The sequence below is a fragment of the Pteropus alecto genome, unplaced genomic scaffold, assembly GCF_000325575.1.
Source record: "Pteropus alecto unplaced genomic scaffold, ASM32557v1 scaffold134, whole genome shotgun sequence".
NCBI lineage: Eukaryota > Metazoa > Chordata > Mammalia > Chiroptera > Pteropodidae > Pteropus > Pteropus alecto.
Window position 1 is genome coordinate 5,138,599 of NW_006436283.1, and position 26,261 is coordinate 5,164,859.

Sequence of the window (26,261 nt, forward strand, 5' to 3'; positions counted from 1 at the left end):
CTGCCGGGTTAGGGGGCAGGCAGGCTTGGACTTTTCTGACTTCTGCCATGAAGTCCTGGCCATGGGACCCCAGTGACAGTGATGTCTTTCATGGGCAGTTGAGTGACTCCAGCAGCCTCAGGTCCTGGTGTGAGCTCAGTTTGTACTGTCCTATTATGCATAGCCCTTCCCGCTGGATGTGGAGTCACAGGGAACGGTGGGGTCTCCCTGCCCTGCTGTTAGTCAGTTCCTGGTCATGGCTGCTGGGCGTCCGTATGGGAGCACGGAGGCGGGAACTCAGGGTTGGGGCAGTCCTTGCTCTGCTGGCTGGTGTTTCTTCTCATAGCGCTGGGACATTAAACAAACTTTTACAACCCACTGGTCCTGGCTGCCTCATTCTGCATCCCCGGAGGGGGCGCATCACAGCCCATGGGCAACGGGAGCATCATGGGAGTATCTCAGGCAGAGTGTCTGCCTAGAGCAGCAGGCGGCTCCCCCTGGGCGAGCATCTGGGAGGTGAGGCTGTGAGAGGGCTCCAGCAGCAGAAGCCACTTGGTATTCAGTGCCAGCTACCACCCACCCTGGTGCCGGAGGTGACAAATGTGCTCAGCACAGGGGCTCTGGTGGTGATGGATGGAGTTCATCCTTCAGTCTCCTTGAAAAGAGAGTCTGGTGCCAGGGGCTGTGGGTGTCCCATCCTGCCAAGGGCCCACCTGAGAGCCTGACAGTGTCGTGGTGGGAACGGCAGAGCGAGGTCTGTTGTGGGGAGCCTGCTGGGCTCTCCCGGGCCCTGGCTGGCTGCATTCTCTCCATGGTGGATGTTCAGGGCGATGCACTACCTGCTGGTTCTGGAAGCCTGGCATAGGTGGCTCCCGGGGTCAAGCACGGCTCAGCCTTGCTGGCGCTGGGACTCCTCAGAAAGGAGGTCAGAGAGTTGGCCCTACAGTCTCAGCCCTTCATCCTCCCTCTTGGCTCCCAGACCTACCTCCTTTCTTTGTCACATGTCATCGGCTCTGGGCCTGATGGCTCTTGCTTACAATTCTCAATGTTTCCACATCTGCGATTACATTCAGCTGCCATAATGACTCCGGGAAGCAAGCGAGCACTCATTCTTCCATTCATTCCACAAGCACAGTGAACGTGACCGGTCTTGTCAGACCCTCTTCTAACTGCACAGCATGTAAAAGCCGAGGCCTTGCTGTCTTCGACAAGCTGGGTGAGGCAGGACAGAAACGAGCATAGGGGGGAGGCCGGGGAGGGCAGCTGGGTGCCAAGACTATGTCGTAGCCGCTGCCCAGTGCCCTTCTACATAGCTCTTTGCTGGTTCCATCTTCAGTCTCCCAAGGCTCCACTACTGGGATTGGGCCCTGAAAAATGAAGTTTTTTTGTTTGGTTTTTAGAGCTGAAATGGTAGAGTGGGGGATGTTGCTATCCCCTGGCCCCCGTTCTTGGCTGGAGAGCCTGACTCCCCCGAGAATGGGTGGTCTTGTCCACTACAATCAATTTCGTATTCTCTGTCCTATGGAGTTTCGTGGATCCAGGTCCATGATTGGAGGCTCCATCGCAGGTGGCAAGTATGAGTCTAGGGGAGTGTTAGAGGCCAGAACCCTGGAGAGGAGCTTGATCCTGGTTGCAGCCACTGGTCACGAGAGGGTTAATCGTGGGCCACCAGCCCCTGACCCCTCACCCTCTCTGGGGCTGAGTGCAGCTCTGGGGGGAAGGCTACAGCAGGTGAGGCTGGGAGCAGTCACGAGGTCCAGGCTGCTCTCCGCTCAGTGCCCAAGATCATTAATAACCAAGAACTGGAAAGGTAATTAAAAACCAAATGTGGAGCTGAGCCTGCTGCTGGCTGGCTCCGAGGAGGGACCAGTCCTGCTCCTGGGGCCAGGCTCTTGGCTGCCTCGTTCTTTCTCTAGGAATGGATTCTGGAGAGAAGCGAGCCCCATGGGAAGTAGGGGCAGGAAGGGTGCCTCTTGCAGGTTTGGAGCTGGTTTGGCCTGGCTTTTCAGCCTCCTACTCAGAGTTGCAATGTCCCCTGCCCCTTCGAGCGAGGACCGAGGGAGGGTCCTGCACTATCGAGGGGAGGGCAGAAAGCCTGGCAGGGGACAGGAAGGAGCTGACCATGTCCGAGAGGCCACAGATGTACAGTCATCATAAACAAGGGCCTGTGTGGCAAATAGTGAGCTGAATACACCCAGACACTCCAAGGCTCGTTTATTCTTTTGGTGGGACACAGGAGAGGCCCTCAGTAGGAGGACATTCTTACTATCTCACCCTGGTCCTTCCTGCTGCTGTCACTGTGTTTCCTCCCTGTCTTTACTGAGCAGCTCAAGGTCCACACCACCTTGATCCTGGGAGCCAGGTGTGTGGGGGAGGGGCTCAGAGCTTAGGAAAGGGCGGGCATGTTGTCCTCCGTTAGGACATCTGGCTCCAGTCTGGTTATATGAAAGGGTACTGGTGTCCTGAAGTTTCCTGGGGGTTGGGGACGAGACCATCCCCTCTCAAAGCCCTCTAGATCCTGAAGAATTTAGGCCAATTTCCCATTTCTGAATTGTAGCGGGCAGTGGCTACAAGAACACACTCAACTAAATTAGGAGACTATGAAACCAGTTAGGTTTGGGTATCCAAACCAGGGGTCCTCAGGGAGTCCGAGAGCCCGTGGCTACCAGGGCAGTTATGGCTGGCATGTGACAAGGTAGTCGACATCAGCACAGAATAGCTTTATTGAGCACTTTTGTGCCAGGCACTAAGTAAGCTCAGTATTTTAGTCGGCGATACAGGTAGTATTATCCCAAGTTACAAATGATGGGAGGAGCGCATGGAGGTGTACGGCCTGTAAGGGGTGGGTCTGACTTCTAGGTCCACATTTGATCCCTAAGTCTTGCCGCTAAGGTCTGTGCAGAAAGTACCCAGCACTGAACCATGCCTGGCACATACCAGATGTTACTTCTCCCTTTCTCTGACACCATGAGCCCCACCTGAAGCGCTGGATCTGGGTCTTGGAAGAGCTGGCTTTTCAGTGGCCATTTAGCATGGGCTGAGTCAGACATCAGCCCTGCTCAAATATCTGGTCCCCAGACAGGCGTGATGTCAGCCTTCAGCTTGCCCAGGGTCTTGCAGCCCTAGGGCCTGGCACTGCCAGATTCTCCCCCTTGGGCAGCTCCTGTCTTCCCTCCTCTGTGACTTTTGCCTCAGCCTGTTGCCAAGGCTGCTCCCAGCCCCCATGTGGCAAGAACAGCTGTGTGGCTAAGGGCATGGCAAGGTGCCCACTGCCCACCTTCCAGCACTCAGCAGTGCCTCCCAGCCTGCCACCTGCCATCTGCCCCATCCATAAGCCTGTAGCTGCCTCTCTGGCCTCAGGTGAGGGAACAGACAGGAGCGGCGGGCACAGTGGCACAAGGCCCCAGCGCTTCGGCAGGGGACGAGGCGGAGAACACTGGCTCCCACCTTGACCTGGCCTGCCCCCGGGGCCAGTCTGGGGCAGTGTGGGCAGACGATGTCGGGTGGAGGCTCTGAGTTTTCATTCTCCTCTAAAGTGACGCTTGTACCTGGGCCAGGCTGGGCTGGTACCCTCTTCTGCCCTCCCACTACTGACTGCGCCCCCCGCCGGCCCCTCTATAAAGTGGAAACTATGACCCAACTGCCCATCTCATCAAGCTGATGTGAAAACAGCCAAATGTGCTCAATGCACATGGCGAGCAAGCATCCATGGGGACATGTTCTCCTCCCCTGGCCCCAAGCCCTCTGGCTCTCCGCAGTAGAGAGGGAGGTGACCCCACCTGACCTCGAGCAGGACAGAGAGCAGGTGAACAAGGAGAAGCAAAGGGACCCAGACAGCGGCAGTGACGAGCGCCCAGCTTGCCATCAGTGATGTTGTCACCTCAGGTCAATTCCTTCGGGGACTGGGGCCATCCAGCTCAGAGGGGAATGCCACTGCCACCAGATTCAGCTGCTGTGGGTCCAGACTGTCACATAAATCAACCTGCGCTTTATGATGTTAATAAATTCACGGCAAAAATCTGGTTTGGAGCCTGGGGCGGCAGGATGATTTAATCTGTTCTCAAGCAAAAGGGAACGTAATTGGAGAAGGCTAAGTACAGATGTTTCAAGTTTTCGGCAGGGCAGCTCCAGGGAGGGTCTGAGCCACAGGGGGCTGGGCCACCCTGGAGCCCACCCAGCCTTGCCCACCTCAGGGTAGGGCCTCCTGGAAAGAAGCTACAAGGGCAGATGGGGCAGATTTCAGGTGAATGGAAAATGATGACACATGGGTACAAGCTGTGAGAACTGAAAATGTGTGATGAGAGAAAGCAGATCATGGCCAGTTATGTATGACACGGGGTTCTCACAGGCTGGCGCTGCTGGGGGTGAAAGGTGTGGGGTAGTGTTGCCTGTGGACTCCCCATATTCCTGCAAACTCATGTGTCCCTCTGCCCTCCCCCGAGACCACCAGGAGGCCCAGTGCGGCCGCTCTGTTCAAGGTATGAAGCCACGCGGGGGAGGCTGCAGTTCCCTATCCAGGACTGAGCAAGGCACTGAAATCCAGAGGGAGGGGCAGGGCCTGAGACCCCACCCCAGAGAGGCAGCTCCTGGCCAAGCCCCTCTGGGCTCCAGGACGGGTAGGACTAGGCCCGGGGCTGGAGGCAGCCAGGGACGGTCAGGAACGAACCCCAGGTCCTGAAGCAGGAAAAGGCACATCGAAAATGCAGAGTTCATTAGAGTCACCTGTTTCTGAGGACGGCTGTTCCCGCAGACGCATGCATGATTGTGACAGGGAAGGGACCACGAAAAGCTGGCGAGGTGGATGGGAACCTGACTCTCTTTCCATGGGGATGGTGGCCGGTGCCCCATCTCACCCCATGGTGCCCAAGGGACACGGAGTGTGTGAACACTGAGCACCCAGTCTGGCTTGAAAGGGAGCCATCTTTAGTGTTGGAGCAGGGACTAGGGGCAGGCCTGACCTCTTACAGGTGGGAACCACCAGACCCGCTCGCCACTACAGGCCAGGGCACTCCCAAGTCATGTGGAGCAGGTAGGAGCAGCTTCCTTCCAGTGGCCCTTACACACTGTCCCCCACACTGCAGGAGGCCCCCAGAGGCCCAGCGGAGCAGTCGGGAGAGCAGAGGATCCCTTTCAGGCGTCACAAACTCCAGGCTTTAAACCGGTGCACGAGCTGCTGTGTCCCATGGAAGGGCTGCTCCTGGCCGCTGTCTCTGAGTCATCATGGGCTCAGGAGCCCGGGAGAGGAACTGGCGCCCACAGCAGGGCCCTCGTAGCTCTGGGCCAGGGACCCTAGTGCCAGTTAGCACCTCCTGCTCGTCATTGGGGCGGGTCAGGCCCTCCCCGGCAATGCCGAGCCTGGCGGGAAGGTGGGCCCAGCCTGTCACGGGCAGGCCCGGTGGGGAGGAGGGTGAGAGCCTGGGATCCATCCCGAGGTGGCGGCAGCTCCCAGTGGGGCAGACTTCCCAGACGAGGACGTGGGAGGGGGCTGGGAGGGAGAAGGGGGACGTGGAATCTGGTATAAACAGATGCACTGTGTCACCACCGTGCAGGGAGAGGACCGAGCCCCTGGGGATGGGATTAGTGTGTACAGCAGAGAGGTTGAGTCCAGTAACCAGCTCTGGACTCTGGGAGCGACCGCGTGTCCTGCTGTGCGCTTGGCTGGCAGGGGGCTGCCCCGGGGGGCGGGGCATGAGGACCTGCCCTGGCCGCTGAGGTGAGGTGCAGGCTGTGCGGAAGCCCAGGTGGGCAGACGATCCCCAGCTGGAGACGTGCAGGGTCCCCTCCAAGTACCCGGGCCTCGCCTGCCCCATGGGGACCTGGGAGGCAACTAGATCTTGGCTCTGTAGGTGGGGAGGGCGGGGCGGGGCCAGGTTGGGGCCCCGACCCCTCGGCGCAGACACGTTCTGCCATCAGAGCTTGGTCTCGCTGAGGACGATGTTGGCCGTGACAAAGATGAAGCAGGAGAAAGCCCAGAGCAGCACGAAGCCCACCCAGAAGGTGTGGCGGAAAGGGGACCTGTGCTTATTGAGGGTCCCGTGGCCGAAGGCCAGCTGGGTGTCCTTGCGGCAACAGTGCACCAGGAAGGCGGGGATGACGTACTGGATGCCGGTGCCCGCATAGGCCCCCGTGATGCCCACCAGGGACTCCAGGTCGTGGGTGCAGAAGGCCACCAGCACCGGGGGCATCAGCGTGATGGTGGGGAACACCACGCGGTCCACCACCCAGGGGTACGTGCCCCCCTCGCGGTGGAAGAGAGTCTTCCAGTTGTTGCGCAGCGTCACGGCAATGATGGGGAAGTTGGTGCTGATGGTGAAGACCGGGAAGAGGCCCAGGAAGAAGCGCACGGCGGCCACGCCCACGACGTCACAGCGCGCGAAGTTGAGGGTGTACATGTCCAGCAGGCTGTCGCCGCGGAAGCAGAAGACAGCGGTGAAAGACAGCAGGACGTAGAAAGCCAGGATCAGCACGTAGTCCAGGAGGACCAGGCGCGTGAGGCGGCGCTTGGAGGTCACCGGCGTGATGAGGGACGGCAGGGAGTGCTGGCACATGAAGGAATAGACGCAGACGCCGAACAGGTTCCGGACCCCGGAGAAGTCAGCCAGGGGCGGGTGCCCCTGCCCCTGCCCGCGCCCGATGCGGACCAGGGCCAGCACGATCATGATGGCGAAAGCTGGAGAACGAGAGGGGCGTCAGGCAGTGGGGAGGGAAGGGCTGTCGGCAGTGTCTGGTCTGGGGGCCCCTGCGAGGGACCGGAGCCCCGTGAGCAAGAAATTAAATTTTAATTAAAACTACGTTAAATTCACGTGACACCGACGGCCACATTCTGGGGCAGGTCAGCAGTGGCTACCGATCTCATGGATGTCCCTGCATCTCCTCTTCCTGTCCTGTTCACCTCCTCACCCCTAGCACGTAAGGGACAGTCCTGGGAGGAGCCTGGGCACGCTCGGAGGGAGGGTGGGGACCGTTCCTGTCCAGGAGCTACCCAGCTTCCTTATCCGCCCCCCGGGGCGCTCTGGGTGGCAGGGGGTGGGGGAGGGGGTCGCTCTGCCAGCTTGCTGGCGGGGAGCAGGCATGGATAGGGGCTCATGTTCTCTCTCTCTCGGTTTGAAAAATGTTTGGGAGGAGGTGTCCTCCTCAGCCAAGGGCCTCCGAGAGGTCACCTGAGGGGAAATGGGAGAGCGCTGGCTGGCAGCCCTGAGCACGAGTGGCACCCGAGGCCTACACCAGGCAGGAGGGCACCGTGGCCACTCGAGGAGGAAATGGCACTGCAAACCAAGGCTGGGGAGGCAAATGGCACATGGCTCTGTTCAGGGCCTGGTGGCACCGGTAGGGGACAAGGAAGCGACTCTGACCTGGGTTTGCTGCAGAGGGGGAAGGGGATGTGTTCCGAGCAAACAGGACTCCAGGCTGGCTGCGCCCAGCAGCCGTTTGCAAGGGCCTCCTCCGGCCGCGTCGCACACCTGGAGCCGGCCCAGGGGCCAGTGCTCCAGCGTAAGCCCCCTTCAGACAGACACACTTACGGGTCTGGCTGACTCTCCCCAATCCCTCAGGTAAAGCCCATGATGACACTTGCCATTTCTTGAGGAGCGACACAGGCAAACGTGAAGGAGCAGTGGGTTGGAAGAGGCCAGCTAGCTGCCAGCTGGCCCCTCAGAGGCTCAGGGCACCTCCCCAGTGGGAGGCTGGGGGTCTCCTCACTGTCCCCTCCAGGCCACATGTCACCCCCTGGCTCTCTTCTCCTGGGACTCACAAGAAGCCAGACTGTCTTCCCCCAATGACAATTGGGAGTGGGATCGATGAGACCGTCATCTATTACTTTTAATCAGAGCTGCCTGACACGGTCGGGGACAGGAGGAGAGGAGGGGGCGGGCGAACAGGCCTGTGAAAATTGCCAATAAAGAAGATGATTTGTTTCCGACTCTCCAGCCCGCCCCAGTCCCTGCCGCTCCTGACTCCGAGGGCCTCATGACTCTTGCTGCCCCAGGGACATCACAAATCTTCCCAGCTCTGGTCAGTCAAGGGGAAAGCGGCCACCCAGTTCCTCCCTTTAGGTCTCAGCTCAGGAGCTGCCTCTGGCTTAACCCTCTAGGGGGGGTAGGGGGGTGTGTGACAGGACACCCGTGGGGCCTCCCTGCCCCCTCCGGGAGCCCAGGACCCCAGAGCCTGGCCCGTCAGATTTCTGGGGGTGGGTGCAGGAGGGGTGTGCAGGGCAGAGATATGTTGGAAAAGCCGTACCACAGGGAGTGTGCTGGGCAGGATGTGAGGCAGAAGGCACGCCGGGGCAAGGCTGGAAGGGGTGGGGAAAGGGTCCCCTGTGCCAGGGTGTCTGTCCTGGGCCAGAAAGGGTTACGAAGCAGAGCTGAGTGGGTAGGGTGACTATAGGTGGAAGACTGGGGGCCTGGGGCTGCCTGGTGATGAGCTATTCAAGAAGCTACAGCTGACAGTTCTCCCACCATAGGCAGGGCACCGGGGTCAAGGCAAAGGGATGGCCGCTGTAAGGCAAGATTCAAATCCTGCTATGTCTCTACCATCTCGGAGTGTCACCTCATGACCTGGCACTACCCCTGGCCCAGGCCGGCACGGACTCTGAGAGGGGCGGGTGGAGAACTCCTCGTGTCTCTTGTTGGCCTTGGCCTAGGGGCTGTGGGTGTGGGGGGCATACAGGAAGGCTGTTGGGATGTGAGCACCTCCTAACCGCTGCTCTCTCTGGCTGGGGTGCTGGCTAGCGCCTGTCTGCTCACCTTCCTCCTCAGCCCTAAATCTCCAAGAGGTTGTAAGAAACACAGACAGAAACTGGCTTGTGGGCAGTCTAGGTAGCCCTGACTGGGGGCTCTGCTTATTGTGAATAAACCAGTTTATGAAACAGGTTTCTAAAGACGTGAGACTGATTTTTTAAAGCATGCATGCCCCCCGCCCCTCAAGAATGTACACCTATAATAGGGGTCCGCTCCGGTTGATAAGAAACTTTATCTCACAATCTTCCTGCTGCAATTAATTTTACCACATACCGCTACCACCTAGATTAGCCACACATCTTGTTCTCTTAATCAAACCAAGTCTATTTGCAAAACAACAGGTCTACCTTCCAGGGCTGGCTGTCCAGGAATTCCGATGCCAGAAACTCTTGGGAGGTGATTCCAGGAGCGTTAAAAACAGACAGCTTCATGGGGTTGCAGCTCCTCAATAATCGCTAACCTTGAGAGTAGGTTCTCCAGGCCAGGGGCCCTTTGGTCTCCACCCCCCAATACTTCGAGGTCATAGGGCGGGTGCTGGGCTCTGCTCTCTGGCGTGGAGAGGGAGGGGAAAATGTTCCAACCTGGTCCCCAAGTCAGCAAGTTCGAAAGAATCCAGGGACACCCGAAACACCGTGCTGCAAGGGAGGGGAGCAGGAGGGCCGGGTGTGGGCAGCCCGAGCCTTGAGGGGTCCTGGAACTAGAGTGAGAACGAGCTCCCCCGTGCTACCCAGGCCCTGGCCTTGTGACCACACTCCTTTGCCCCGGCCCTTCCCTCCCCTGGCTGCTAGATGAGCAAGTTCACCTGCCATCTTCTAGATTGATTGTCCCATCCCTGGGAGATAGCTGCTCCGAAAACTCATTAGGTCTGGTAATAAATCAAGATGAAACCAAGATGATAGGCTGTGAGCGACAGGAGCAGGACCCCGAGTGCACACGCTGACGCCGAGGGCCGGCGCTGACAGCTCTCGCCCACCTGGCTAAGGCAGTGTGGGAGGCGGAGGTGGACACCGAGGTGGACAGAGCAGTGAGCGCTCTCTGACACCCTGGTGACCAGGACCTGTAGTCCCCCAAAGGCAAGGCTGGCCTCGGCTTCTGTCTGGCCCTCACGAGCGTTGCCAGGACCCCGAGTGCACACGCTGACGCCGAGGGCCGGCGCTGACAGCTCTCGCCCACCTGGCTAAGGCAGTGTGGGAGGCGGAGGTGGACACCGAGGTGGACAGAGCAGTGAGCGCTCTCTGACACCCTGGTGACCAGGACCTGTAGTCCCCCAAAGGCAAGGCTGGCCTCGGCTTCTGTCTGGCCCTCACGAGCCAGGCTCAGAGGACCCATGAGATGGCCGAGGGTCACGGTCCACATCCACCCGCATTCTGCACCGAAAGTCATGCTCCAAGGGGTGCAGTGAGTTGCTGGGGAGGATGGGGGGCAGGAGAGGTGAGGGCCTGACCCATGTCACATGAGGAATGAATGTCGGGCCTTGGAGGGTGCAGCTGCAAGGTGATGAAGCGGGACAGGAAACGTCTCTTTTAATATCTGAAGTAACAGCCCATAAAAAAATAACTGCTCTTGTTTTGTGTAACTTATGGGCTCAACTGGGACCATTCATTCATTCATTCATTCATTCAACAAAGTTGTGCCGCGTGCCCGCTGTCGGCCGGCACTATTCTGGGCATCTGGGGGCGGCGCACTGGCTAAAGTGATACAGTCCCGGCCTTCTGGAGCCTGCCGTCCAGTGGGACTAGCGGGAGGTGACAGGATACAAATTACAACAAAAGAAAGAACTGATTACGGCCGCGTTAGCTGCCGGGGCAGATGGTGAGATCTTTGGAGGTGTCCAAGCCCGAGGGCAAAACACTCCCGGGGGGTCACAGGGGGAATCAGCCATGGGAACCTGATTTGGAAGAACCCATCGGGCTGTCCCACTCTGCAAGCCTGTGGCTGCCACACTTCCTCTCGGTGAAGGAGGGATGCGCTGCAGGCCCCGGGGGGGCGGGGGCGGAGGGGGGCACCCACAGCACGAGCATCGCTCTGTCTCCAGGCGCCCGGCCCAGCCTGTGACTTGGCCTGAAGAGGTGTGCTGCTTTCGCAGGCTTGTTCTGACGGCTGCTCTGAGTTCGGTGGGCTGGCTTCACCACATCCATTCCCCGTGAGCCGCAGCCTGCTCCCTACTCTCCCGCACATCTGACTCCTTGGGAGGGAGACACAGGAACCAAAGGCAAGTCCTCATCTTAGTACAAACCCTGAGCCCTGAGCAGACAGCTTCAAGAAGACATCTCCCTTCCCTTTCTGAGGTCAGGTGAAAAGTAAAATCTATGCCAGGAGTGACCCGACCATCTAAAGGACGTGGACGGCTCATGTTCCTCCAGCTGAGGCACGTCCAGTTAACGGGCGTCAGGACAGGCCACACAGACAGGTCACTGGTCCACATCAATATCAGCTCTGTCATGGGGGATATCGGCAACGGCAAGTGTGACAGTCAAGGTAATATTTTATACCAAGATGTGTTCTCGTAACATTTAACGAGTCATCAATTAGGCTCTTAAAGCAGTCGGGAGTGGCCTCCCGCCCTCCTGCCTTCTTCTGCCAGGAAGAGCTGGGTAAGGAGCCCTGGCCAGGAGCTGTCTTGCCTCAGATATGTCTGTCTGTCCTCAAGGCCTCTCTCCTTTGCAGAGTAGGGCAGGTGAGCCAACACCCTTTGAACTCCTACCAGAGGGCAAAGGAGGTCCCAATTTAAAAGGGGGTGAACGTGAAAAAAAAAAAACCAAACCAAAAACCAAATCTGGCGCACTCAGCCTCTCCTGGTTCCCTCCCTCCCTGAATACCCCGGCTCTCCCCGACCGCTCACCCTGGGGCCTCGTGAGTGAAGCCGTAAGCGGGCCAAGACCTCATGGGAGTCGGAGCTGATTTGTTTGTGGGGCCAGGTGGAGGACGAGCAGGGGCCTGAGGTCAGGCCCAAAGCTCTGATGCTCGCTTCCGGGAAGTCCACCCAGCAGCCCAGTTTACCTCTCCGGGTGGAGGCAGAAGTCAGAGCTGCCAGTGGCCAGCTCCGCCCGCCATGCGCTAAACCATCCTTGGGTCAGCTCAGAAGTGCCGGCCTGCACTGGGGGAGGAGCAGGCAGCGCATGGAGTGGCCAACTGGCACCACGGTGGCCACGAAGCCATGGTGCTCAGAGTGGGGGTGAGAACTAGGAAGGGCTCCGCCTTCTCTACAGAATTCTGGGGTCTGTGTGGGGCTGGCATGGGCTGAGGACATCTCAGGCACCACCTGAGTTGGGGAGCGTGGAGCAAGGCGCTCCCAGCCTGCAGTGGGGCAGGGCAGAGCCCTCCCAGGAGCCTCTCCCGCATTAAGCTCTCACTATGAATGTGTGACGATGGGACACGCAATCCCTCAGGACGGTTTTAAGGTTTTGCTCATTCTCCAAGACTGGCTGTGGAATGGGTACCACTGGGCATGCCGGAAAGCTCCCAGGGCTCTCAGAGCAGGTGGCAGTGAAGCCGAGGGGCTCTGCCGGAGAAGCACTGAGAGGCGTGTACGGCTGTGAAGCCATGAACCACACGTGGCTACTGAGCTCTTGAACGTGGCTGGTCTAAACCGATGTGCTAACGTGTAGAGCACATTGGATTTCAGACTCAGTGTGAAAAGGAATGTAAAAAAGCTCATTCGTTATTTTTTCATATTGACTACGTGTTGAAGAGGTCTATTAGGAATATTAGGTTGCATACACATTATGAAATTTTTAGACATGGCTGCCACAAAATGAAAAATGCCCCAGGTGGTTTGCGTTGTATTTCGAGTGGGCAATGTGGGTTTACTGTGACCGTGTGCGTTGCGGAGATGTGTGTGTGCGTGCGTGTGTGCGTGTGTGCGTGTGTGCATGTGTGTGCGTGTGTGTGTCTGTGAAGTACCTGACCTGTCAGGAATTTGAAAGATTTCTGCGTCCTGCCCCCGACCTCAGCCCAGGTCTCCTAACTCTGACCTGAGCTACAGGAGCGCTGAAGGCCTAGGGCTAAGGTGTGACACCGCACTCATCCTTCCTGAAAAGCTAAAGGACAAATCGGCTCTGAGTCCCCCTGGGCTGTGACCACCAGGGTGGCCTGTCCTGCAGAGGGGAGGCACTGGCTGGGCCTGCGGGTCCTTTGGGAGTGGCCTATGGTCCTGGGTCACTGAGTCAAGGGACACCTTGGTAAAGGCCTGAGCTAGAACAGAGTTCCTGGAACCCTGGAGGAGGGCTCTGCCCGATGGCCTGTGCCCCTGAGGCCTTGTCCCCAGCGCCACTTGCCACCTTTGCAGGTGCTGGAAGAGTAAGGAATACAGCTGTTAGCGAGGAGGAGGTGGACACGTCCATGAAGGTGAGGGGTGCACAACTATGCAGAGCCACGACTCTAAGAGCTCGGGGCGAAGCCTACAACTCCCCCAGGCAGCAGCCCCAGGCCCTTCCCACACGCTGCACGGTGTCTTGCCTTGAAAGGACTGCCTCCTGCGAAGCTACCCCTTCGACTCTGACCACTGGCCCCAGGTGCCCCGAGGCTGTGGTTGGCCCTAGCCTGGGCTGCCCCAAACACTTTGCTGTTCTCCCAGCCCCGTGGGTGGCTCGGGCTGTGACACGTGTGAAGTGGCACCACACATTATGGCAGCTGCTGGGAGGACGGCATTCTCTTCTCCGAGCAGAGACTCCATACGCCAGAGCTAATGATAATGGATGGCCATGCTATGCCCATCCCGCTTGGGCACCAGTGCTCTGGGCAGGGAGCTGGATCCCGGGGAGAGTCTGGTGCCAGCCTCCTCCTCCACCACTCGCTGCCCTCCGAGGGTGCCGGTGCATGGGGCTGTCTCTGCCTAGGCTGGGTTATCAGAGCTCTGCTGGGCCCCCTGGGATTCAGGAGGGCTGGGAGTGGCTGATGGGGCAACAGCGGCCTGAGCCGAGAGCCATTGAAGACGAAGCAGCTTCTTGGCCCTAAAAGCAGGAACAGGTGACTGGGCAACTGTCCCTTAAACAACAGGACCAACTGTGAACGGAGAACCACTCGGCAGGCTCACGAGACCCACGGGGCTGGGGGTGTGAGTGGAAGCTCAGCCCAGGAAGCAGGCAGAGGGCGGGAAGCTGCTGCTTTCCTCTGAGCAAGCTCAAGTTCCCAGTGACACTGGGTTCAACTCCTCACTCTGCCACTTAGCTTTGCAATCTCGGGGCGGATGATCACGGGGCACTCAGAGGATGAGGAAGATGATGCAGCGAAGCACTCAGGCTGAGCCTGACCCACAGCAAGTGCTCAGAAACACGTAAATGCCACTCTTACCATCGCGGAAACCCTGAGCGCCCAGGTCCCAGGCACGCAGGACACCCTGCCCATCCTTAGGTCTCGTCTAACTCCCGTTGCTCCAAGGAGGGTACCGGGGTCATAGCAGTGACCCTGCAGTCATGACTCTTCCCAGGAATGTCCCCTGCTTCCATCTCGGGCCAAGGTGTTAACTAATCTTTAGGGCTCTGGGGTGCGGGGTGGGGCCAGGAGGCCCCCGTACAGGCTGCTCACTCCCGCTCCGTGAACCAGAACAACCCTCAGCTCTTCGCCATGTAAGGCCACACGAAGCCAAGCCGTCCTCATCACTCTGTCCTACGGGGGGACTCTGGCTGCGTGCTCTCTCTCTCCTGGGCTGAGTGACACGGCAAAGAAATTTTGTTTGGGTTCTTTGTGGCTCCAGTTGGTTCACCCTTCCCCAGTCGTCACCTTCCCACCTTCCCACAGGCCTTCCACGTCCCGAGACGACAGGACATACGCGCCCCTGGCTGGGAGGCATTCCCTTCGGGAAAAACGAGAAGCCCCCTGCATAGACGTGCCGGCCTCTAAAAGTGTCAGCTTTATCTGGGTCCAGGAAGACATTCTGTGACTGCTGGTCTTGCCTGTAACGACTCACACAAATCACTTGGGATTCTGCTGAAGTGGAGGGTGGGGATTTAAAGCCAATCTGACTGCGTTCCCACGCTGGGTCAGCCCCTGTCATTTCTGGAGGATCCCGTCTCTGTCCTCCTCCTCGTCATCAGCACAGAAGCAGAAGTGAAGGATGTTTAAATAATCGAGTTAAGACTGAGGTTCGACTCCGTGGCTAAATTATTTATCCCAAAGGGCGCAGAGCAGAGCCTTCCACTTTCCAAGTGTGTCAGGGGGAGGAGGTTGCTGATAAAAGGCAGGCGTGTGAGTCTCTGAAGCGATCAAGTCTTAAGCAGGAAACGGAGCCCAGGCCTCTTCGTCCTTCAACTTTGCCACACCCTCGAAGTGTGGCAAGTGGCGCCCGGGAGTGTCGGGCCTCCATCTTTCATTCTTAAGCTGTCAGAGCCAGCTCAGTTTGGAATCGCTGGGAAGGCAGAGCCGAGGGACCTATGGCTGCTGGCTGCCTAATCTCCCCGGAGCCTGGACCGTAAAACTCGGGCGCTGTCACCTTTCCCGAAGGCCATCAGCTCTTTCCTCTTGTTATGAACTGACCCTTCCCCCACCCAGTTCTTATGCTGAAGCCCTGACCCCCAGTGAGACTGCACCTGGAGACGGGGCCTAGATGGAGGTAAGAAAGGTGGAATGAGGTCATAGGCGTGGGCCCTGATCTAACGAGGAACGGACGCCAGCGCCCGCCCTGCGCACACGGGCTGTGAGGACGCAGCGAGGTGGCGTCTACGAGCCGGGAAGAAAGCTCACGCCGGCACCAGCCCCGACCGCAGCTCGGTCCTGGGCTTCCAGCCTCCAGAACCGAGAGAAAGTAAACTGCGGCTGTGTACTTCGCCTGGCCTGTGGTCTGCGGCAGTGGCCGAGGCGAGGCAGCTCTTAAGTAACAGCCGCATCCAAGAGCAAGGTGGTGTGGGGACGGGGCACTTGGAGCCCCCTGGTCTGGATGTAAATTCCCGGGCCTGAGGGTTGCTGTGGGCCATGCCCGCTCCGCAGTCGTATGTGGCTGCCTGACTCTGCGCCCAGGCTGAGGTCGCCCTGGCCCAAGGGAAGCCGCCACCTTTGCAGAGGCACCTGTAACCATCGTCGGTCAGACACCTCGCCCCGCTGACCACCAGCTACTCGGGCCTTATCTTCCCTTCCCTTGTCGCTGTCCAGGCAGCTGGCCTGCCAACCTCCCGGGGGAGCAGGAGTCCTTGTCGATGGCGGGGTCAGCGCACGGGTCAGCGCACATTTCAGCCACATGCAGAGCAGAGCTGCAGCCGCAAGAGCAACGGCCTTGCTCCAGGCCAGGCTGGGCTCTGAGGTCAGTCCTGCTGCTAAGGAAAGGGGTAATTCGGTGGCATGTGGCCGGCTCTTTAGCAAACTTTAATTAAGTCTCCACTCTACCCTGAGAGCCTTAAGGCAGAAACCCTGGGTTGCACTCCTTTAAACTGTCCTCTGCGTTTACAGAGAGAACTTTTAGAAAACCAAGAATAAAATTAAGACCAAAACATACACATAAAGGTTTTCCAGATTCCCTCCACTGGCTGCGTAACTATGGAAAGCTAGACACTTAACGGCCCAGGGTGGGCACAGAGCACAGGGCTGGCTGGCTGCTCAGAGGGGCCGACGGGTGCCTTCGTTTTGGGAAGGGTCGGCGGGGGGGGTCCTTCCCGGCCCTCTGAGAAGCATTAGCTGAGTGAGTGGACAGCACTGAGTAGCTGTGAAGGAATGCACACACCAAGCTGGCATGCTGAACCCACAGGACAGGAACAGATGGCCCAGACATAGGAGACCCCTGGCTGCTGATGGTGACAGATCAGAGCAGTCCCACCAGGAGACACTCTGCTGAGATCAGGCACAGATCTGCAGGGGAGTCAGCCAAGCGGCCACAGATAATTATGGGGACAGGTAAAACCAGAGAGCCCTTCTGTTCCCTCCCAGGTGATGGTCTCCTCCTGGGGACCTTCTGCCACTTGGGCCACCACCACCACCGAGTCCCACCTCTCTCCCCTGGCTTGGTCTGGAAGACAGATCTAGGGCACCTGCCGGGGGCGGGTGGGGAGAGCAGGGCCGAGCAGCTTCCTGAGGCAGGCTCGAGTTGATCCGTGAACGCTCGCCCGGAGAGGACGGCGCCTGACCCACTTTGAGCGGAAGGCCGAGCCGGGAACAGTGTGTGTGGCAGCTGCTCTGAATACACAATCGGGGGACGGCGGCCCTGCGGGTCCTCGACAGCCCAGGCCCGGGCCCTGCCGCGCTCCAGAGCGGTCTTTATTAGAAAGAATCAGTTTTTTAATAATGCCAAATGGGGTGTCCCGAGCTGAGCCAGCTGTTCACGTCCCCAGCTGGGAGGCGTCTGCTGGCTGTCCCCAGGGAACCGTCTACAGTCATCACTTTAGTGGCTTAGGCTCTGAAGCGACAGCTGCTGGGCCTGGGGGCACAAAGGACAAGACTTTTGGCCGTGTCTCGAAGCGTCCCTGGTCTGCTGACAGCGAGACCCAGAAGCCACAGAGGGAGCCCCCCACATCGCTTCTTCCTTTTCTTGGGCTCAAGCTTCCTCAAAGGCAGTGGGAATGGAGGCTGGCGGGGTGCAGGAGGGCGCCCTGCCGGGTGTGCCCTGGGGACCAGGGCTGGGGTGGGGCACAGGGGAAGCTGTACGGAGCTGACCAGTGATGCTTCAAGGTCTCACCGGAGACACTCAGAGCCATAACTCTTTCTGGGGGTGGCTTAGAACGAGTCCCTGACCTCATGGCCTCCGCAGAGATTGTTCTGAGGCCACTCTCGGTGCGTGACGGCCGAGATGACGATGGCAGGGAAGCACACTGAGGACAGCACGAGGCTAACGTGCGGCCGGCGGTGCCAGACACTGTGCTAACAGCACTTCCCATGCGATCCCATTTATCTTCACGGCTACTCCGTGAAGGAGGCCCTGCCTTTGCTGCTGCCAGACCAGGACCCCGGCTGAGGCAGGCTTGGCCCGTCGGTGCATGTGACGAGTGGACACTGGCTGACCCGTGGAAGCGAGCACAGGGAGGAGGTGCAGCGGGAGTGAATGGGAGGTGGGGCCCCCGGGCCAGAGCCCAGGCTGTCTGCTCTGGGCCTGCAGCTGACCTGAAGTGGCTGCAGGCGGTGAGCGGCCAGACAGTGTCGGGGCTGGTCAGGAAGCCCGCTAGGGCCTGAACAACAGCCTCACCTGCCAGAGCGCAATCGGAGAACATCCTTGCACCAATCGGCATTTGTAATCTGGATCTCCCGAACTGACCAGAACTTATTTGGAGAGCAAAAAATGTATCAACGTTGGCGCCTGACATACGCATCCTGACACGTTCCTGGACAAGAGGCTGTCTGCGAAGGCCATCGAACCCTCTCCATCCCATTTGGGCAGCATGGGGGGGGGGCTTCTGGAGGAGGACACAGAGGAAGCCTGGGGGGGACCTCAAGGCTTCTCAGCTTGTGTTGAGCTCTGGGGGTTCTGCTTGGGGCGGGTTCCTGCGGGCCTCCCAGGTCTCATTTCAACAGATGGCAGAACAAATTGCTAATTAAGCACAAGAAAGTTTCTGGCTCAGAACGTTATGATTTTCCGGTCCCTTTGGTGCTCATTCTTCCCTTTTCTCTTCCTAGAACCCAAGCCAGCTATCGCCACCTTGAGCTCCACACCCGGCGCGCGCGCTCGCGCTCTCGCGCGCTCTCTCTCTCGCTCGCTCTCTCTCTCTCTCTCTCTCTCGCTCTCGGCGGAGTGTGCTGGTGCGTGCGGAAGGGAGGTTCACTGCAAACTGACAACTGGGTGCAGACTTGAGAGGACAAACAGGGCTTTGGTGCTCACTGCCTTTGGAGGAGTTCTAGAAAAATCACCTGGGATGCGCTTGGGCCAGGAGACAGGCCTCCTCAGAGGGCTCACAGATGTCCGGGCGCAGACGTGGTCCCTCCCACGAGGCGGCCGAGCTGGGGTCCTTGTCTGTTTCCCCCCTCCTGATGCCACACTGCTGTCTTCCACCTGCTCCACAAGGGAAAATGCCCAGGTGGCTGCAGTGCCCCCAGCTGGGGACTGAGGCCTAGACCGGGCTATCTTTTCATTTACTTAACTAGGCGATTTTTTCTCATTTCAGAGGGCTTTGTGTCACAGAGAGGTTTACTTTTCAAGTCCAGAGGTCTGAGCGTCTCCAGGAGAAAGGTGACTGCCTGTGCTGTCACCAGCAGGAGCCCTGGAGGAAGGTTCTGGAGATGCTACTGCCATCTGGTTCTCTCTCAGATCAAGGGAGAAAAGAGGCAAATGACGTGCAGAGACAGAGATGTCAAGACAGCAGTGTCACCGCCCAAACCCAAGTGTGGATGACCTTCACGAGCCGGTCTCCACCTCGAGCCCTCTCTACGGCCAAACATCTCTCAAGGCCACTGCCACCTTGCTGTGCTGCGGTGCAGGGGACTGCCTCCGAGGGCCCCAGAATCTCAGTGGGGGAGACCCAGATGATCCCCACTGCAGTCCCTGTGGGAGGGGTCCTGGCTGGGAGAGGGAGAGGGAGAGGCAGAATGGGGTCACCAGGGGATGGGCTGCCCGCACCCTGCGAAAGAGCAGTCCACTGTCTGAAGCAAGTGATTCCGCTCCGTGAGCCCGGCTCTGGGGGCGGAGAGGCGCCAACATGGAAAGGGGGCAGGGCTGTTCCCAGATGTCCCCGAGGCCCCTGTGGCACAGGGAGCTCCAGGTCTCCTCCGTGGGTGGGAGCTGTGCTGACCCCAGTCTGGGGAAGCCTCGAATTCTGTCAGCCTCCTCTCTCCGTCTTACCACCTTCTCCCTTTTAATGAATGTGTGCGTCACGCTAAACAGGCACCGGGGTGCTCCGGAAGCCATTAACTGTCATTATCTGGGCGGCCATCCCTCATGGGCTGACATGGGAATCCATCACGGCGGCTCTGGCGCGGGCGTCCCCTACACCTCTCCCCACCCTGCGCCTGCCCCCCTCCCTGCCTCGGGAGAGGAACCAGACACCGGCGCTTAACGAGCCCCCTCCCACCGCGGAAGCGTCAGGTCGCAGACCACCAATGGGGGGGGCAGAGGCTAACTTTCAGGGACCCGAGGACAGAGTGGGGCAGGGAAGCCAGAAGGGGGAACATCTTCCCCCAAACATTGCTTTACTGAGAAAACTCCTTCAGAAGGTCGCTAGGGCTCTCAAATACTCCCCATGAGCAGACTTAGAAGGGGAAGGGTGGACAGCGCCGACCCCAGTGTTTGGGCGCGCTCCCTCCTGACGCCCGAGGCGGCTCCATCCCAACATCGTGCCCGTGGAGCTCACGTGACCCTCACTTTGTACGCAGCGAATTCTCATTTCTCCCAGGCGGTCATGTTAATTTAACCCAGAGCTTTGGAGCTTGTGAATGAAATCTGGGAAGAGCAGCCTGCAGATGAGACTAGGGTCAGACCCACTGAATGGGGCAGACGAGTCCCACCCGCTGGGTGTCCTCCCGTTTCCCTGTCTCGGCTGGATGGTGATGGACAGGCTCATCGAGTTACAGAGGCCCCACCGCTCGCACCCCAGATGACTCGGTCCTGCGCTCACTGCCTGACAAGAAAGGATCGAGAGTGGGTAGACGCTACAGGCTGGTGGTTCCGGCTCAAGCCGAGGCAGGACGTCCTAGAGCTGATCATCGTCCCCTCTGAGGAGAGCGGGAGCCTCTCCGAGTCGTGAGCTGGCTAGGATGACCGCCACCCCTTCTAACTGAAGATGCCGGGACTCCCGTGAGGCGGTGGCTCCTCCTGGGGGGAGGGGGGTCCAGGGGATGGGAGGTGCCAGAACAGCCAGAGGTCACTTGGATCAGAAACTGTCTGAGCTGGTCATGACCTGGTGCTGAGCGCTGGCATCCAGTGAGACGCAGTGTGCCTGAGGCCCGATGAGGGGTGCGCAGTGGGAAAGGGAGCTGGAGAAGGGGGTCAGGAGTGGGGAGCCCCGACCAGAACAGCAACAGCATTTTTGTTTTTAGACCAAAACGGGCGTGAAACCGATCCCAGAGCACGTGCCGGCCGACAGGGCAGCTGGGGCTCCACGCCCTCCTGTCCTGGGTCCCGGTGGGTCAGCAGCCCTGCCCCTCTGGGTGGCTGGCAGGATGGTGTCGCGGAATGAACGGGCTCCCTCCTGCACCCTGATGTGAGGGGAGAGACCCCCACACTCCCCGAGGACAGCGGCGCTCTTGCTCGGCGGGGTATCAGTCAGAAGGCGCTGCAGACGGCGCAGTGGGTGGTGGCCACAGCCTGCTGGTTTCACGGGCCTGCTTCACATGCACCCACAAGAACGCAGAGAGAAACCACCCTCAGGCCCTGAGGTGGGCAGAGCCCGACCCAGGCTTCAGGGCTCAGCGGTCAGTCGTGTGACGTGGGTCAGGGCATTTAAAGGCTGCGAGGACCCAGCACGGGCGAGTGAAAAGGCTGGCCCCAGCTCCGTCTGCACTATGTGACCTCAAGGTGACTTAACTCCTTCGATACTAAATTCCCCCACCAGTAACAAGGCAGGCAGAGCGCCTGCCCCTTCCTGCCCATGGGGCCCGTGCCCCATTCCGGCGGCGCTGCAAGCCCGCACTCAGCTGGTTTAGGACAGGTGACGGAAGGGACAAGGGGGACTCGAGATGTCTCTTGGACTCACCGATCCATCGCATCAGGGAGGTCAGGATCTGGAGGTACTTGGTCTTCTGGACGTCGAAGAAGGCAAAGGGCCCCAGGAGGAGAGTGAAGACGGCCTGGGCGACAAAAACGAGAGTGAGCGGGGTGGGGCAGAGGCCGGACGGCCTGCAGGGCACCGACGGTGTGGGGAGGACGCCCCACCCACGAGGCCAGGGCCGGTGCTGACCCTGGGTCAGACAGCAGCACCCATGAGCTTCCAGGGTCCAGGGCTGTGCTTCTCTGCCACTCGACACACTGGGACTGCCAGGTAAGTCCCAGGCGACATCCTGGGGATGTCACCTGCTCACTTCAGCACAGCCCGGCATCGAGCACCAAGAGCCCTCACGGCCTACTGGGGAGAAAGGACGCGGGGACCCTGACGGTGTGGCGCGGTGCGGTGGAGGGGACACTGTTCTGAAGAGTTCAAAGGATCGATCAGGATGTCACCAATCAGCCACGTTTCCACTTAAGGAGAAGAGGGAACCCTGGAGAACCAGAGCCGGTGGCTTCCGGCACGAACCCCCCAGAGAAACGTCCCGCCCCAAGGAAGGAAGGGGCCGCGTTCAGGAGGGCGAGCGTGGAGGGGCCGGGCGGAAAGTGGGCGTCCGGCCAGAGGGGTGGGCTCCTGCCAGCACCTCGGTCCTCTTCCTTTTTGTAGAACAGGGGAGAATGAGTGTTTGTTTAAAAAAAAAAAAAAAAAGGATTCAAAGGCCGTCTTAGAAAACTGGTCTGTGGGAAACTTCAACCCTCTTTGCAAAAGTAAAGGGGGTAAACACGGCACGGTGGCGACGGCTGGGCTGGGAACCGAGGGAGACCACGGTTTCCATGCCAAGCGGGGTGCTCGGGGAGCGGAGGAATTAAAAGCCGCTGGCTGGGGTTACGATGACGGCACCATTTCCAATCTGGCACCATTTCCAATCTGCCGCCTGGAAGCGGCAGAGGCATCAGACCTTATTAACATTTACACTGTGCCATTTTATCACGGAAATGCTAATGACACTCACTGGAGATGCAGCAGACGCTGGGAGGCCCGAAAGTGGGGAGCGGGCCCACTTTCGGGAGTCAGGCCCTGGCCCTGTGATCTGGGTGACTACATCACAGCTGCTGGGCCTGGTGGCCAGTCCCCAGCTGGCTCGCCTGTGCCGGGAGGACGGGAGCTCCCCAGAAGGGGAGGCTGAGCCCGTCCCTCCCCCGCCCCCAGCACAAGGAGAGCAGGATGTGGGAGAAGCTGTGACCTCTTATCCAAGTCCATTATCGCTGTGAGGATGAATGACATGAAAGACTAAAGTGCCGCTTAAGGAAAAGGCTCTAATTAGCTGGGGGGGATAAGGCCTTCTGGCAGCCGCGGGGCTGGCAGACCTCTGGAGAGAGCTTTCTGCCGAGAAGCTCTGCTTCCATTCAGGAGGGGGGTAGAGAAGCATCTCCAACAGGCTGTGGCTGACTGGGGAGGCAGAGGGAACAGACTGCAGTCTTCACTGGTCCCCCTCAGGCCCGGGGAGAGGGGCTGGGGCCGCAGGAAGGTGCAGAGTCACCCACTCTTTTCTGAGCAGGCCCGTATGCAGTGCCATCAGCAAGTCATTTAGGAAAATTACTACTTCAGGGAAACTTTCCACTGATGAATTTCTCTTCCGAAGGACGGGAGAGGGAGCTGCCGTGCGGCAGAACACACGCCCAGCCCCTGGAGTTCCCGAGTAACCGTGGCCTGATCGAAACCGGACCCCTGGTCTTCCCTGGTCCTATCTCATCTTTGAAGCCTAAAGACCGGTTTCAGAAAGTTGCGCTATATCAAAACAGGGGAGAAGAGAATCAGCCCCAGAGGCAGGCAGGGGATTCTGCTTCTGCAGCTCGACGGGACCTTTCCTCCGACAGTCCTTTCTCAGATGGTCACTCCATTTTCATCCTCCTCCTCGGAAGAGGTTTATCAAGATCCTAAGACACAGGGGGACCATTTTATAAAACCCTGCCAGATGGGATCCCAGCCCGCTAAAGCATCCGTGTCTTTAAAGAGAGCGAGCACATGGACACACCCGAGACAGGTGCATGTGAGGTGCCAGCTGAGTGATGGGGACGAGAGTCGAGAGGTGCTCGGACAGGGTCCACGCCCGCTGGCACCCTCCCGTCCAGTTCAAGGGGAAGCAGGCCTGTCCTCAGAGTGGGAACAGGCGGTAAAGGGCTCTCGTGGAAGATTCGACTGGTCAACAACAGCTGTGACACCTGTCAGACGGCAGCTGGGACGTGGTTTCGTTTCCTTTTAATGCCCAGGATCGTGACCGGGCACACGACCTGGGGGGGGCACAGGCCACTCAGCCAGCGGAAGCACGCGCAGACTGCCACACGGCAGCAGCCCTCGCACGGGGCCGCGGGCTCACGTGTCAGAGGGCACCCAGACGGAGACGCACAGCACAAGCTGGAGCTAAGTACGGAACAGGTGTCCTCTGCCAATCAGTGAGAGCCAGACTCGGTGGCCGCAGGGACCGGCGCCCAGGCTGGGAAAGGACGGAGGATGTGGAGCAGCGCGTGCCGCCCGCCACGGGGGCTGCAAGGTCTTGGGGAGGCAAAGGGGAGCGGGAGGCGGAATGGCCCCGGTGCCCTGATGGCCTGGCCCGGGCGGCGTTCACCTCTGAGTGCCGAACAGCCACGCGTGGCACCTCTGTTCTCCCTTTCGTTTTCAAAATGAAGAAATCAAACGCCGGGAGACAGCCTGTCTGTCCTCTTGGGCCTTCTCGTCTAGCCTGTGTGACATTATAAATTAGCTGGCTCCTAACCCCCGAACGCCACTGATCAGCTCAAACTCCATCTCTGTTCAAGGACTCTCCTGACCCAGCTCGTTACAGGAAGCGGGCACGCCGACTGCTGCAGCCGAATGTGCTTCTTCGACAAAATTAAGAAAGAAAAGAACGATTCTTTGACTTCTAATGAAAATTTCAAACCGGTCAAGGGAATAAAGCCTGAGACAGACGGGGAGGGTGCAGATGGGGCCACTCACGTCCTGCCTTCTTCTTGGGTCAGTGAGTTCAGCCGTGCGCCAGACGCCCTGCGGTGACCTTGCCAGACCCCATGGACCCACGGCGGCTCCCGTTCCCGAGGCACAAGCGGCATTGTGGGGCCACGGCTCGCAGTGTGCCGGCTTCGACATGGGGTCTAAGGCGCAACCCAGCTGCCTCCCCTCCAGCTCCGTGCAGGTTAAGCGCACCGCCCACCTCCGTTCGCTCTGGCTCCAAACTTCCAACAAACTCCGACAACCCCCAAGTCCTCCCTCACTCCTGTGCTGGTGAACAGTGTCTCGTCTGGTTTCAAGCTGTAGAAATGGGAAACAGGGAGCACAGGGCAAAGGCTCCTGACCCCTGCCTGGGTGGGCCTGGGGTGGGGACGTAGTGGGGGTTTACGAAGGAAATGCTACCTAACGTAAGAGGACTCAGGTAGGCAAAGGGCTGGGGCGAGCTCAGGACCGTCCCCTGGGGAATCCGTCCCAATCCCTCTGTCCCTGTCCTCTCCCTCCTGGGCCCAGGGCCAGCTGGTTCCAGTGTCGCTCAGTGCCAGCCACAGCTGCTCTTCTTAACTCTCAAGGGCTTGTCATTTCAGAGAGGACAAAGTCCGGTGGCCTCGTGATCAGGTTCCAGCCGCTGCCCTCAACCTCGTTTCTGAACACACCGTCGCCAGAACCTCCAGCCCCTGACACGCTCAGCACCTCCTGCCACCGGGCCTCTGCTGCTCACTCATTTCTGCTGGACCAAGTGCTGCTGTCCGTTCAGACCCACCCAAAAACCCACCCCTTCACCTAGCGGTTGTCTTCTGACGTCCCTCGCTGGAACCAGCTGTGTCTTGTCCAACAGCGCCCAGCACAGCGCCGCCCCCAGGAGGGCTGAATTGTGCACATGCCTGGAGGGCGGGGCTGGCCAGGACGGGCCACACTTCTCTAGTCTCTGCCGGAAGTGAAGCCCAAGGACAGTGGGGATAAAGAGTCCTAATCTAACTAACTCCCAGCCCCCTTCTCACTGGAAGCATGAAGGAAATGCGCCCCTCAGCATCCGCGCAGGACAGATGCCCGACAGGACGGTGGCTTTGCTGAGACCCAGATGCTCACGCCCCCACAGGCTGGACGGACGGCATCTGGGAACCAAAGGCCCAGTCACTAACTGAGCTGCCACGTTCCCCTTGGGCATGGTTCAGAGCAGCCAGCCTCCAGCTGCGGAGTGGGGACACACACACGGACGGACGGACACACACACACACACACACACACTTTCCCCTTGGGCATGGTTCAGAGCAGCTAGCCCCCAGCTGCGGAGTGGGGACACACACATGGACGGACACGGACACGGGGGGACACACACACACACACACACACACACACACACGCTGAGCTGCCTCGTAGACTGGATCTCTAAACACAGAACTCCCGACCCAGACCTGCTGAGGCAGAGCTGCACTCACCACCTGCCTCCCTCGGCTCACGTTTTAGCCCCAGAGCCACCGTGCTCGAGAGGAAAGGCTCCAGCAGAGCTCGAACTTGTTCCACACACTCTGAGCCCAGGACTGGTCAAGTCTCACGTCCCTTGCTTAACTGTATGAGACGGGAAAGCGGGAGTAAGTGCGTCAGCATCGGAGCACAAGGGCAAAGCGGCTCGACACCCCTCTCCCTGTCCCCAAATGTCTCTGCGGGTTTAGGCGGTCAGAGAGGCAAATGGAAAATTAAATTTGGAGCTAATCCCAAACTGGACTCCAGTGTGCAAGGCTGTACGGTCTCTGGTCCCGCCTTTGCCCTGTGTACCTATCAGGGCAACCTCAGCCCTGTCTTCCCAGCTGTCACTGCTGACCACCCCACCACATCACAGATGTCCCACAGCATCACCGCCCAGTGCTCCCGGTCCCCTCCGCACTTTGCAAAGTGCTCGCACACGCACGCCTTCCTGTCATGCTCAGGGCCATCGGTGAGGTCACCACCGGGCAGGTGAGAATGCCTCATTCCATTAATGAGGGGGCTGAGGGAA

At 59.3% G+C, this 26,261-nt stretch overlaps 1 protein-coding gene across 6 annotated transcripts in view; it reads right to left on the minus strand.

The window, feature by feature from the left end:
- Window positions 1-3,997: 3,997 nt before the first annotated feature.
- The window catches only part of TMEM104 (transmembrane protein 104), a 51,623-nt gene continuing 29,359 nt past the window's right edge, over window positions 3,998-26,261 (minus strand). For 4 of the 6 annotated variants that reach the window (XM_025047127.1, XM_025047126.1, XM_025047123.1 and 1 more), the window contains exons 10-11: window positions 21,254-21,347; window positions 3,998-6,649 (exon numbers count right to left, since the gene is read on the minus strand). In XM_025047127.1, coding sequence (XP_024902895.1) covers window positions 5,889-6,649; window positions 21,254-21,347 — 855 coding nt within the window. In that variant the 3' untranslated portion in view covers window positions 3,998-5,888. The remainder of the gene's footprint in view (window positions 6,650-21,253; window positions 21,348-26,261) is intronic. The other 2 variants (XM_006912248.3, XM_015589796.2) reach the window with 2 other exon arrangements.